The sequence below is a fragment of the Lampris incognitus genome, chromosome 18 (assembly GCF_029633865.1).
Source record: "Lampris incognitus isolate fLamInc1 chromosome 18, fLamInc1.hap2, whole genome shotgun sequence".
NCBI lineage: Eukaryota > Metazoa > Chordata > Actinopteri > Lampriformes > Lampridae > Lampris > Lampris incognitus.
In genome coordinates this window covers 30,172,171-30,186,028 of record NC_079228.1, presented here as the reverse complement: position 1 = coordinate 30,186,028, position 13,858 = coordinate 30,172,171, and the positions used below count along the sequence as shown (strand labels likewise).

Below are 13,858 nucleotides of genomic sequence, written 5' to 3'. Positions count from 1 at the left end.
GCGTGCAGATCAGCTGATCATCGGCGTTTGGCAAACATCAACGAGGGGCGAGGAAGTAAGCAACAAAAAAAAATAAGAACAAATCCCAACAGGTTTCCCTCAAAGTTTCTTGGATGGGGCGGGCAGCCTACACCGAGAAGATTGCTACCACATACCCCTGACGGCCCGGAGTTTTTAACCAATTTCTGATGAAAGCGCCCAGAGGAGGGAAAAGTTTAGCATGAAACTGAAACATGTTGGAGTTCACAGGACGTGATGACGTATTCGGAGGAATGTGTGTGATTTGCGGGTGAATGATGAGGGGGGGGGGGGTGCAGCCTGGTCTGGCCGCCTCCCCCTTATAAAAACTCCAACACGACCACCGTTTCTTCCTCTTTCTGTTACCTGGCTAGGGGCAGCTGCGCAGGCCGTGTAATCAAGGAACACCGGTAAGTGTACGACATCGTCCTCGCCCGTGAAGTTAATTGCGGAGGGGGGTTTTGTACTTGCAGCTAAAAGCTTCCCCCCACCTCAGCCAAGCCGCGGTTCGTTCTCTGGATAGACGAGATGGTTTTTGTCTCCCCAACTTTTCAAATTCAGTTATGTAACCCTTGGACTAACCTGTGGATTTGACGTGTCTCGGGGAAATGGGTTCGCGCTCGATTCAGATCTCTGCGGCGTGCCTGGAGGTTTTTTTTAGCCACGCGTGCGTTTGGGTTGAAGGTAGTTTTGGGTGAAGATCGACTGAAATAAAAGAAAATGGGGGAGGGGAGACGGTGCGTAAAGGAACAAAGGGGAGCTGTGTGGTCTTTGCGCTTCGAGGATGCTGAAGGACTCGTTTTCCACGTCTCCCATCCGGCTTCTCCTGTGAAGACAACTGGTTGTGTGTGTGTGCCCGACAGGTGTCCCGTCTGGACCAAACGACTTGTGAATATTTAGAAATCTTGGTGTAACTTAATACGACGTGGCCCACGGAGGAACACGTGTCGCGCCTGGCCTGAGGCCGACTGGGGCCTAGTGGGTTCACCACAATCCGTTATACCGCGTCGGAGAAGTTGCATAAGCCTGTATAGCTGGAAAGAATGTCAGTTGCAGTTTGTTTTATTGAAGTATTAGTTAATCGTTATCAAAGTTGCATGACAAGCCATACCGACGTGTCGGTTGACTTGGGCGATGGTAGATGACGTGAACCGGCTAAGATGAGAGCGGGCTACCACTTTTGGAAAATGTCATTGGCTGGCAAAGGTCAGTTGGGCTTCATAAGAGTTGAATTGCGGGTTTATTGTGATTTTTATATTTTTTCCCCTGCCTCCTCACAGAAACTAAGCAACAATGGGAAAGGAAAAGACCCACATTAACATCGTGGTTATTGGCCATGTCGACTCCGGCAAGTCCACCACCACCGGCCACTTGATCTACAAGTGCGGAGGCATCGACAAGAGAACTATTGAGAAGTTCGAGAAGGAAGCCGCCGAGGTAAGATGGGTTTTTAATTTTTTTTTAAAAAAAAATCGGGTCACCCAACTTTCAAGCTACTCGGCGCTTGAAACCAAGATGGCGTCCGCAGCGTGCCTGTTGCGACCCACAGCCCGGCCCTAGGGTGTGGGTATCGGGTACGCGCATGCGGGGTGGGGCCTAAAGCAGCCAAAGGATGATAATGACTATGCACTTACTCAATGGAGGCCCCCACTTGCCTTTGATTTGGCTGAACAGAATGACTAACACATGATCACACATTTATTCAACTGAAATGTGAATTTAAAAAAGGTAAAGAAATTATTTTTTTTCTAATGGCTGTGTAAATGTTACCGTTTAGATGGGCAAGGGCTCCTTCAAGTATGCCTGGGTGCTGGACAAGCTGAAGGCCGAGCGTGAGCGTGGTATCACCATTGACATCGCTCTGTGGAAGTTTGAGACCAGCAAGTACTACGTCACCATCATCGATGCCCCCGGACACAGGGACTTCATCAAGAACATGATCACTGGTACCTCTCAGGTAAGGGGAGGTGGTTTGTTGGTTGATGCAAAGAGGGCACTGATGGACTTTGAGCCTCAATTTTAATTAAGCGTTTTAACATGGGTATAATGGAGCAAATTCGCATCAATTTCTTCCTTTCAGGCTGACTGCGCCGTACTGATTGTTGCTGGTGGTGTTGGCGAGTTTGAGGCTGGTATCTCCAAGAACGGCCAGACCCGCGAGCACGCCCTGTTGGCCTTCACCCTGGGTGTGAAGCAGCTCATCGTTGGTGTCAACAAGATGGACTCCACCGAGCCCCCATACAGCCAGAAGCGTTTTGAGGAGATCACCAAGGAAGTGAGCACCTACATCAAGAAGATTGGCTACAACCCCGCCACAGTAGCCTTTGTGCCCATCTCTGGATGGCATGGTGACAACATGCTGGAGGCCAGTGACAAGGTTGGTGGTCTTAATTTTAACATAAGGCAACTCAGTCTTTGTTAAATATCTGTTCAGAACTGAATTAACCTACTCTTAATTCCTGTCACAGATGTCCTGGTTCAAGGGTTGGAAGATTGAGCGCAAGGAGGGCAACGCCAGTGGAACCACCCTGCTCGAGGCCCTGGATGCCATCCTGCCCCCAAGCCGCCCAACTGACAAGCCTCTTCGTCTGCCCCTGCAGGACGTCTACAAGATTGGCGGTAGGAGACCACTGCTATCTCGTTTACAGTTTGACAATCTACTTGATGTTTTAAGATCCTGAAGTATTGAATCACTTGCATTCCACTGAACCCCATATCCTGCTTTCTCAGGTATTGGAACAGTGCCCGTTGGTCGTGTGGAGACTGGTGTCCTGAAGGCTGGTATGGTTGTGACCTTTGCCCCTGCCAACGTGACCACTGAGGTCAAGTCTGTGGAGATGCACCACGAGACCCTGTCTGAGGCTGCCCCTGGGGACAATGTTGGCTTCAATGTTAAGAACGTGTCTGTCAAGGAAATCCGTCGTGGAAACGTGGCTGGTGACAGCAAGAACGACCCACCCATGCAAGCTGACACCTTCACTGCTCAGGTGGGTTCCGAAAACAAGATTTGGGGGGGGGGCTGAATATTTATCTAATAGCCATAGTCTCCCAGATCACATTGGAACAAGCGTCTCGCCTGAGTGTCCATAACAAGGTCAGGTGACCTGTTGTTGCTCTCTGCTTGGGATTAATGATTTTAAGGCTTATGTTAAGCATGGTTGCAAGATTGTCACACCTTAGACTTAATCCAAACTGAACACACCATTTATGATTTTTCCATCTTTTTCTAAACTGTGCATCTTCCATCTACAGGTCATTATCCTGAACCACCCTGGCCAGATTTCCCAGGGCTATGCCCCCGTGCTGGACTGCCACACCGCTCACATTGCCTGCAAGTTCACCGAGCTCAAGGAGAAGATCGACCGTCGTTCCGGCAAGAAGCTTGAGGACAACCCCAAGAGCCTCAAGTCCGGAGATGCCGCCATTGTCACCATGACCCCTGGCAAGCCAATGTGTGTGGAGAGCTTCTCCGAATACCCTCCCCTCGGTGAGTGATCAGATTACGTCTTTGGCTTGCGTGGCCCTTCAGGGCAGTGGGCAGATGGGCATGCATATGAACTTTGACAAGCTTTTCCATTTCATAATCATAATTTCAAAAATGGCTGTTACTCACATGAATCTTCACTTGACTTCCAGGTCGTTTTGCTGTGCGTGACATGAGGCAGACGGTGGCTGTCGGTGTCATCAAGGCTGTGGACAAGAAGGCCGCCAGCGGTGGCAAGGTTACCAAGTCTGCACAGAAGGCTGGTAGTGGTAAAAAGTGAATTCTGTTCCTGGAGGCTGCCCCTCAGGTTGGCGGATCTGCAGCGCAACACCCTGCAGAAGATTCTCAGAAGAACAACCTGAGCTCTCTATTAAAGGACTGGTTAATGTTGATAAAAACCCATCGCAAAAGTTTTCGCAGGAAAGAAACACCCAAATATGGATGACGTTCTATATGGCATCGTCTTACCTGAATCACAAGACGACAGTGCCTCTTTTCAGTTTAAACATGAATTTTAAGTTGGGAATGGTTTAGAACTTTGTTGCTTTTGATGCCACATTAATTGGAAAGTAAGCTGCTGGTAACTAATAAAGGTCTTCGAAAATATCTTGACCGACCAACCTCTCTATCCTTCAGGGTGGGATGTTTTCAGATGTACTAGTGAAGCGCTTGTGTGCCCTGTCCTGCAGCTGTTTTTAACACGTTATCTGTCTAGTGATGTGGTCCGAATATCCAATTGCATTGGTGGGGTTATACCATTCCAGCCAATGGCACCCCTATTTCAGTCTGACAGCAGACATGTAGAATGCGTAGCCCTCCCTCCTCTCTCCTCAGCTCGCTATAAAAACTCATGACTGGTCATATTCTGTCCTTTTTGCCCGGTGTAAAACAGTGGACATCCGTTAGCTGCCTTGGCACAGGTTGGTGAATGTGGGCTTGTTTCATTCTGGATATTTATTTTGCCAAAAATGCGTTTGGATTTGATGTTTGTAATTGTGGAGCTTGGGTAAAGGTAATCTCAGAAAATCCGGTTGATGTACAAAAGGACTGGTGTGTGCTTGTGTATAACGGCTTATTTGAGTGTCATGACTGCCTTTTTAATTATAGTAGATGCATGGAAGTGCGTCAGCTCGCCTATCTTGGTTAAATGCGTATGCCTGCAAGCTCCGCTCAGTATCGTTTTGTACAATGAAAGGACTTGGCATGTTATAAAAAATATTGCAACCAGATATAAAGAAATGCCTATGGATCGGTTCAGATCACAATTATAAAGCAGATATGGTCTTTGGTGTGACTCATGCCGCATGTAGTTGCATGAACGCGCATTGGCCGGCTACACGGTGCGTGTATGCGGCAGACAACATGGCGGCGATGCGCTCCCCGACTCAACATGGAGGCTAGCGCCGAACACATGGTGCGTGAGTCACCAGTTAATTTTCCCGTCCGGAACAAAGCATGGTGGCTCCGGTGGCCGGGGTTAAATTTAGAGCCGCCTATTCACAACTGCTGAGAATTTAAGATGTGTGCTGTTCCATTACCATGACTCGGAGCAATTATACTGGCCGTGATTTCTTTTCCCCAGTGACTAAAAATGGGGAAAGAAAAGACCCACATTAACATCGTGGTAATTGGCCATGTCGACTCCGGCAAGTCCACCACCACCGGCCACTTGATCTACAAGTGCGGAGGCATCGACAAGAGAACCATCGAGAAGTTTGAGAAGGAAGCCGCTGAGGTTGGTTTGGGATACACACAAACAAGAAAACCTTGATTGAAGAGACTTTGTAAAAACGTCCTGAGAGCCGTCTACACGTTTCCCACCCCATCGTGGTTAACGCTAGAGACTGCGTGTGGTTAATACGCAGTTTACCGGGCGTGGTGGTTCGACGCTGCGTCATTGTCTGGACACGGAGCGCCCCCTACTGGACTGATATATACGTACAGAATCCACTATCGATGCCTGGATGTAAAAAAAAAAACCTCAAATTTAGGGTTTTTACATTCTCAGACACGAAATAGACGCAGGAGAGGAATATAATGAGCATTAACAATAACAATTTAAAACTTCAATAAGGCTTGATGACTAGCTATAATGATGGATTTAACATTGAAACCGTTTTAGTTTTTGTGGTTTTTGCTTCACCTCTTCCTAGTGCTTACCAGCGATTTAGGACTTGAATGAACCTGAAGGTAAGGTTTAGTCACTGTCAGGTCTAAATCCTGATCTAAAATAAAGTTAAGCTTTTATTGACAGCTATCTAAAAACAATAAGATGGTTATTAATATTTTACCTTTATAACAAGTACAAGAGCTATAGTGCTGTATTAAGCGACTCGTTTATGAATCACTATGAAATAATGTGAAATGAGAGTTCATATAAGCAATCTCTCAATACTGAAAAGGTGGACGTTAAGATATAATGCAGGATGTAAAAAATACATAAACAACATAGTCTTGTACATTGACTGAAAAATAACAGGAATTGGCATCTTAAGGTAATGATTTTAAAACACAAGTTCCAAGATGATTTATATTGAAACCTATAACTGCTGAGGCCTGATGAATGACTAGATAGGAAATAAATGAAACAAGAGGATGATATGTAAGAGATATTTAAATGCGCACATTTTCTCTCACTTTAAATCACATTTTACAAGTGAAAACGGTACAATTTTAACTCAATCATATCTTGTAAATCGTCAACATTTTAAGCTTAAGGGTTCAATGGACTACTTGAAAAAAGCTAACAGGAGAGTTACAGAATAAAAATACACACGTAGAATGTAACCGAAGGGAAAGATCTACTATGAATGACATTGCAGCAATTTGCAAGAAATAATTTGCAATAAAGTGAATAATGATACTTGTCCCACTGAGTGCTGTTTTAAAATGTGTGTGAAGGTATTGTAAGACACAAAAAAAGATTTATACTCTTGGCTGAAATATTTTCTCTCAGTCTGTGGCTCATAACAGAGACTCACGTTTGTACAGTGGGTGGCATTTGGTAGATGTGTATGAACGGCCATTTTGAAATATGGGCTCTTTGAATTGTCTAAAATATTACATTCTGAAGAGACATACCTTAAAATTATTTTGAGTTTCCCCTGCACAGTACAACATATCAGTACAAATAACAGATATAATCGATACAATTTTATTTTGGAAGATGATACAGCATGGGTTTCCACAGAACTGTACGTGTTGTGAAACAAAATGAACCCCAATTTACGGACTCACAGGTGACCTGATGCATCACCAGTTCAGATCTTGGTTTGGGGGCATCATTGGGATTAGCAGGTAGACACCTCCCATTGCAGACATTTAGTTAATGGAGCTCCGCAGTGTGTTCCCAGGGCTCAACAACACACCCTGAAATGTAGGAGGAGAGAAAACCTGAATTTCACAACTGTTTTGTGTCCTATGATACAAAATGGAGTCAGACATGTAATCTAATTCTTTCTCATTTCGATGGGCGATACGTCATAAATCTCTGTAGAGACTAAGTCAAAATGAATTTAACAGAGAAGGGAAGCACCATGGCAAAGGAGGTGGTTTTATTCAAACTTTCATTTTGAATAGACATCCTCCTTTTCCTGTCGTTCATCTGTTATTTGCTCTCTCTTCGTGCTGTCCATGACCACATCCCACCTCGTAGATGGGCAAGGGCTCCTTCAAGTATGCCTGGGTGCTGGACAAGCTGAAGGCCGAGCGTGAGCGTGGTATCACCATTGACATCGCTCTGTGGAAGTTTGAGACCAGCAAGTACTACGTCACCATCATCGACGCCCCCGGGCACAGGGACTTCATCAAGAACATGATCACTGGTACCTCTCAGGTAAAGACAGAAACCCTTTAACACACCTTTGACCCAATATTTCACTATAACACGTCACCACCTTTCCAACATGAGAATCGGTTTTCCACACACCAGAAATTTCACTTAATGCACTGCTCACAATTACGCTTACACATAACACACAAAAACAGGAAAATGAAAAAAATCACAACTTATATATATTTATATACTATTTATACTTATATTGTATGAATGTTTGTGTACTCTATATTAGAAATTTGGATCCCAGTTATGTAACATTTGTTGACATAGTAGATATCAAGAGAATATCTATTTAAGAAGTTATGACAGATTTGTAGTGGTAGGTAATATCAATAAAGTATTTATTTAAGAGCTAGTAGACAGGTTTGAAAAGGCACAAATTATACTATCTATATGTGTCAGAGGTGTTAGGCACATTTACATTAACGTACTGTAGAAGTATAAAATAATGATGTCAATAGTATAGTGCACAGTTTTTACTCTACGGTATACACATTAAGAATATTTTGCAGTATATGAAAATGAATGTGCTGTCTATACAGAAGATCGGGGGTTGATAGAGAGAAGATTATATTGTGTGAAAAGAGATGCTGTATTAGCATTATAGCATTATGCATTCACTCATCCTCAGTCCTGTCAATATGTGAAGAGCAACCAGAAGATCCCACATACTTGGATAGTATTTAAATAATGCTCATAATTTCAATGACTGCAGTGGTCTGCAGCAGTCTCTATTCATGATTTGTCTTCAAGGCAAGTGCATACAAAACGCAGTACTTCTATTGACCCCAAGCTAGCTAAGCTTCTGGACAATTTCACATCAATTTCTTCCTTTCAGGCTGACTGCGCTGTACTGATTGTCGCTGGTGGCGTGGGTGAGTTTGAGGCCGGTATCTCCAAGAACGGCCAGACCCGCGAGCACGCCCTGTTGGCTTTCACCCTGGGTGTGAAGCAGCTCATCGTTGGCGTCAACAAGATGGACTCCACCGAGCCCCCATACAGCCAGAAGCGTTTTGAGGAGATCACCAAGGAAGTGAGCGCCTACATCAAGAAGATTGGCTACAACCCCGCCACCGTGGCCTTTGTGCCCATCTCTGGCTGGCACGGTGACAACATGCTGGAGCCCAGCACCAATGTGAGTGACTGTTTATACGCTAAACACGGCTCACTTTACTGCAATCCTATGAGGACATAGCCCTGAGGGCAGGTGGACATTTTCTTAGGATTCGGTACAGTTTTTATTCCTCCGTCAACTTGCAGTCAATATTTCATGTAAATAGTTGCAGTTTTAAAGGACCTATATCTTCAAACATTACATTTACTGGGCTGAAGAACTCACTTGCCTATTTCTGTTTTTTTTTTTTTCGTACTTTCTATCAATTTGTTTCTCTTGTCTCCCTCTTCCTCTTATCTGTGATCTCTCTCTTATTTCTCTCTCTTTCACGCCCGCTATCCTTTTCTCTCTATCTCTGGGTTTGTATTCCCTCTCTCCCTCCCTCCCATGTAGATGTCCTGGTTCAAGGGATGGAAGATTGAGCGTAAGGAGGGTGGTGCCAATGGTGTGACCCTCCTGGAGGCCCTGGACTCCATCATGCCCCCTTCCCGCCCCACCGACAAGCCCCTGCGTCTGCCCCTGCAGGACGTCTACAAGATTGGCGGTATGTGGGACACTTTCTGTTTGGCAGAACATAGGATGGTGTAATGTCACAAAACATAGCTTAATGTTGCAAAACATCTCATAATAATATATAATATTGTATTGTAATGCAACGTAAGGTGACATAAAATAATATTACGCAACATAACAAAACGTAAATTAACACAACCTACAGCAACATGACACCATACTGTAACCCAGAGTAATGAATATGTATTATACATACATATAAATGTATATTATACATTAAAATGCATATGCATAATGTAACACAATTTAACATAACGCAACATAAGATGACATATTGAGACATCATTTAGCTTTGGTGGAGACTTCATTTTAACAACCCCACAATGACCCACCATGCGCACACAATTGCACATTATTAAGAAAGTGTTTAATGCAGTTATAGAGGATTACTTTTTTTAATTTCATTGTCAATTTTAATCACTATGTTAAAATAAACTGAAGAAAGTACTGGCCGGTCATTGTTTGTTCCTCGCTCTCAGGTATTGGAACTGTGCCCGTGGGTCGTGTGGAGACTGGTATCCTGAAGCCCGGTATGGTCGTGACCTTTGCCCCTGCTAACGTGACCACTGAGGTCAAGTCCGTGGAGATGCACCACGAGTCCCTGACTGAGGCCGCCCCCGGAGACAACGTTGGCTTCAACGTCAAGAACGTGTCCGTCAAGGAAATCCGTCGTGGAAACGTGGCTGGTGACAGCAAGAACGACCCACCCATGCAGGCTGAGAACTTCACCGCCCAGGTGAGTCCCAGGAACTCCAACCCATCATATTCATCTTTTCCATTTACTCCTTTATAAGGGCAGAAATTGTGGATCGTGTTGCGAAAGAGCGAATGCATGAACAACCAATCAGTGTCACAATCGGGCCATCCATGTCTGATGGTGATTTAGAGCCTCTGACATGCCTGTCTTTGTAATGTTGGAGGAAGCTAGACCATGCGGAGCGATCCCACACGAACAGAGGGACAGCATACATACTACACATATAAGAGTTGGGTTCAAACCCAGAACCCACTTGATGTGGGCATCTAACATCTAGGCTGCAAATTTTGTCTCCTTTTTTATACAGTAAAAAATAAGCTGTGGGTGGGTATACAGTAAACATGAACTTCTGTCATAATCTCTTATTACATTTCGATGAAATATCATCAAAAAGTGCTTTTATTTTATTTTATTTATTTATTTGTTGGATTTCTTCCCCCTTTTTTCTCCCCAATTGTATCCGGCCAATTACCCCACTCTTCCGAGCTGTCCCAGCCACTGCTCCACCACTCTGCTAATCCAAGGAGGGCAACAGACTACCACATGTCTCCTCCCATACATGTGGAGTCGCCAGCTGCTTCTTTTCACCTGACAGTGAGGAGTTTCACCAGGGGGACTTAGCATGTGGGAAGATCACGCTGTTCCCCCCAGTTCCCCCTCCCCCCAATACAGGCGCTCCGACCAACCAGAGGAGGCACTAGTGTAGCGACCAGGACACATACCCACATCTAGCTTCCCACCTGCAGACACGGCCAGCTGTGTCTGTAGGGACGCCCGACCAAGCCGGAGGTAACGCGGCGATTCGAACCAGGCTCCTCCGTGTTGGTAGGCAACAGAATAGACCGCCACGCCACCCGGACGTCCCCATAATTTCTTATTATATTTAGATGAAATATCATCAAAAAGTGCTTTTTAATTTCACAGGTACATGTTTAATTTACCTCCATGGAAATGTCATCAAGAGAACAGAACAATGTGTCAAAATCCATTTAGGTTACACTGGAAACATGGCGCTTTACCTCTGAAATTCACTCCAAGCCTTTATCTTTATTTTTCTGTCCTTACTAAAAGCTGGTTCTTCCTCTGTGGCCTCCTCCTGTCTCCATCTGCAGGTCATTATCCTGAACCACCCTGGCCAGATTTCCCAGGGCTATGCCCCTGTGCTGGACTGCCACACCGCTCACATCGCCTGCAAGTTCAGCGAGCTCAAGGAGAAAATCGACCGTCGTTCCGGCAAGAAGCTTGAGGACAACCCTAAGAGCCTCAAGTCCGGAGACGCCGCCATCATCACCATGGTGCCAGGAAAGCCCATGTGTGTTGAGAGCTTCTCCCAGTATCCTCCTCTGGGTGAGTAAGACACTCAATCAAAATGTATGTAGCTCAAGAATTGAATTTTTTCTTGCAGGCCAAGGACATTTGCATGTACAGGAAAGGTGTAGACACAACACACGTAAAGACATGAACACAAGGTTTCAAAGTAAAAAAGAAAAAAGCTATGTATATAAGAAAATTTAAATTCCTAAATATCTATTTCACAGTTAAGAAACAATACTGTAGATTTGTGAAGAATGGAAGTAACACTAAAGGTTTGGGGTTCAAATCCCTCAGTATACCGATGTGAGGATTCAATTCATACTGAGTCTGTTTCGTTCCTGTCCTCATTAGACACATACATTGTAGGGATGGGCAGCTCGTCCTTTGAGACCACCTCAATTCATGTCAACATCCAGTGCGTCTTGATATAGTTTAAACAGCCAAACGACTGATAGAAGTAAATTCAGCACTTTTCCATAAAATACTATGTGGTGCAATATGATGCATTTCAATAGTGTTGTGCAATGGGACAAGCAGTTTCATTGTAATTCTACTAACACGATAGTTTTATCACTGGTTGCAAGAAGACATCTTAATAGGTATACATCTACAATCCAGTAAAGAGAGAGTGACCGAAGGATTTTGTTAGTAAAATGTGAGAATTACTGCAATTTTTTGGGGGGGGCGGTTTCCCCATTTTCTCCCTAATTATACTTGGCCAATTACCCCACTCTTCAAAGCCATCCCGGTCACTGCTCCACCCCCTCTGCCGATCTGGGGGAGGGCTGCAGACTACCATATGCCTCCTCCGATACATGTGGAGTCGCCAGCTGCTTCTTTTCACCTGACAGTGAGGAATTGCTAGGGGGATGTAGCACGTAAGAGGATCGCGCTATTCCCCCCAGTTCCCCTCTCTGCCGAATAGGCGCCCCGACCAACCAGAGGAGGCGCTAGTGCAGTGACCAGGACACACACCCACATCTGGCTTCCCATCCGCAGACACGGCCAATTGTGTCTGTAGGGACGCCCGACCAAGCCGAATGTAACATGGGGATTTGAACTGGCGAGCCCCATGTTGGTAGACAACGGAATAGACCGCTATGTTAACCGGACGCCCATTATTGCAAATTTAAGTAATCCTTTCAAGATGGCTTTGTTCGTTAACAATGCATGTCAAAATGTCTGCATATCTATCTGTCGCCAGATTAGTTGTGTTATGTTATATTTCACTGCTGTTCAGCAGGTCTTGCATATGACCAAACTTCTACCCAGTTTTCCATGTTTCATATGAAACCAAGTTGCCCATACTTGTGATCCAAGAGTGTTTGGTGGTGCATCATTGGTTGCGGAGAGAAACATAGAAATTTGGTTTTATTTGGGCACAGGCAGGAGGGGGGGGCAGTTGGGGGTTGGTCGGATAGGTAACGACAGGCAAGGAGAGACAGACAAGCATATTGATGGAGATCATTTTGGAGAAAACATGATTCAAACACAATGCAAGAACAGCAGCAATGGAAATAATTAGATGGTTTAAAAAAAAAGAAAAGAAAATATACTCATAATGTCATACTGGGCATTACCAACACACTGAAGCCTGCACAGATATCTCCACAATTCCCTCCCAGCTTTCTACACCCTAACTACATTGGTTCAATAGCCACAGATTAGTAATAAAGGGGGAAAAAAGTGAATGTCCGTTCTTTCTTTTTTCTTTTATGCAGTTATGCAGAACAACACCCCAAAAGTCAGGTGCAGCGGAGTTTGGCTTTGACTCCTCTTATATATACAAATTGTCCTTCACTTAATTTCTAACCACCAACACTCTCTCTACCCTCACCAGATGCACTGGAACAGGATTCATACCACACTAGTTTTCAATGATATTGAAAACATGGCTTTGCTGTGGTGCTCCCCTGTGCCATGTGTGTTTATTTAGAGGTGTGACTCTGCCGTGACAGTCTACAGTTGTCATGCATGGTATCGGTTCCATCACAGCGATGAACCGAACCAATGACAGGGTTTAAACAACCTGAGTCTTCCTGTTACTCACCACCGCCATGTCTCTCCTCCTCCACCCAGGTCGCTTCGCCGTGCGTGACATGAGGCAGACGGTGGCCGTCGGCGTCATCAAGGCCGTTGAGAAGAAGGCCGCCGGCGGTGGCAAGGTGACCAAGTCCGCGCAGAAGGCCGCCAAGGCCAAATGAATTCTCGTGCAGGACGTCCCTCCACAAGATGCGTCTCCACTTCATGGAGCCGTCCCACGAGTTCCTCCGACCTCCCCCGACCCCGCACCGTCCTCTCTGAGGCACAGCTATCTACTTAAGGACTGGCTAATGCTGATAAAAACCCACCGCAAAAGTTTCCGTAGGAAAACAAGGCTCACACCCCCACATTAGTCTGCTTTAGGGAAAATTACTATGATTATGTTGACAACAAAAGAATAAACTTCTTGAAATATTCATTGCCAGATGAGAACCTTTGTTGTCCTGTGTTTTCTTAATTTCAGCAGATTCAAGTGAGCGTACATGACTCCTGTACTAAACTTCCATGTGTATGTTCTCCCTCCGATGTGCAAAACAAAGAGTCTCACTAATGTGAAGGTCTGTTACGTGTTTACCACTGCTGAATACCATTTGCTGTTTGTAATCTAAAACGAACTCACTGCAAGGTTGAGCAATCATCATGGACAGGGAAGTGCATTCAGAAAACCTCATAACGATTACTAAATAAAACATAATTGAAGTCTAAACGTACTCATCG

At 44.9% G+C, this 13,858-nt stretch overlaps 2 protein-coding genes across 2 annotated transcripts; both read left to right on the top strand.

Moving 5' to 3' along the window:
- Nucleotides 1-271: 271 nt before the first annotated feature.
- LOC130128778 (elongation factor 1-alpha-like) lies at nucleotides 272-4,108 on the top strand. The gene is made up of 8 exons (XM_056298501.1): nucleotides 272-428; nucleotides 1,299-1,455; nucleotides 1,796-1,975; nucleotides 2,099-2,395; nucleotides 2,487-2,637; nucleotides 2,749-3,005; nucleotides 3,271-3,505; nucleotides 3,655-4,108. The coding sequence occupies exons 2-8, from the start codon at nucleotides 1,312-1,314 to the stop codon at nucleotides 3,780-3,782; spliced, it is 1,392 nt and encodes a 463-aa protein (XP_056154476.1). The 5' UTR covers nucleotides 272-428; nucleotides 1,299-1,311; the 3' UTR covers nucleotides 3,783-4,108.
- Nucleotides 4,109-4,214: 106 nt separating this feature from the next.
- LOC130128780 (elongation factor 1-alpha) lies at nucleotides 4,215-13,847 on the top strand. The gene is made up of 8 exons (XM_056298502.1): nucleotides 4,215-4,422; nucleotides 5,085-5,237; nucleotides 7,158-7,337; nucleotides 8,179-8,475; nucleotides 8,848-8,998; nucleotides 9,507-9,763; nucleotides 10,897-11,131; nucleotides 13,178-13,847. Exons 2-8 carry the CDS (start codon nucleotides 5,094-5,096, stop codon nucleotides 13,300-13,302), a joined length of 1,389 nt encoding a protein of 462 aa, XP_056154477.1. The 5' UTR covers nucleotides 4,215-4,422; nucleotides 5,085-5,093; the 3' UTR covers nucleotides 13,303-13,847.
- Nucleotides 13,848-13,858: the final 11 nt, after the last annotated feature.

Excerpts from the sequence above, each read along its gene's own strand:
- LOC130128778 (XM_056298501.1), top strand. The coding sequence starts at position 1,312 with ATGGGAAAGGAAAAGACCCACATTAACATCGTGGTTATTGGCCATGTC. Across the intron at positions 1,976-2,098 it reads TGATCACTGGTACCTCTCAG|GCTGACTGCGCCGTACTGAT; the intron begins GTAAGGGGAGGT and ends TCTTCCTTTCAG. Across the intron at positions 3,006-3,270 it reads CTGACACCTTCACTGCTCAG|GTCATTATCCTGAACCACCC; the intron begins GTGGGTTCCGAA and ends TTCCATCTACAG.
- LOC130128780 (XM_056298502.1), top strand. The coding sequence starts at position 5,094 with ATGGGGAAAGAAAAGACCCACATTAACATCGTGGTAATTGGCCATGTC. Across the intron at positions 5,238-7,157 it reads TTGAGAAGGAAGCCGCTGAG|ATGGGCAAGGGCTCCTTCAA; the intron begins GTTGGTTTGGGA and ends CCCACCTCGTAG. Across the intron at positions 8,476-8,847 it reads TGCTGGAGCCCAGCACCAAT|ATGTCCTGGTTCAAGGGATG; the intron begins GTGAGTGACTGT and ends CCTCCCATGTAG.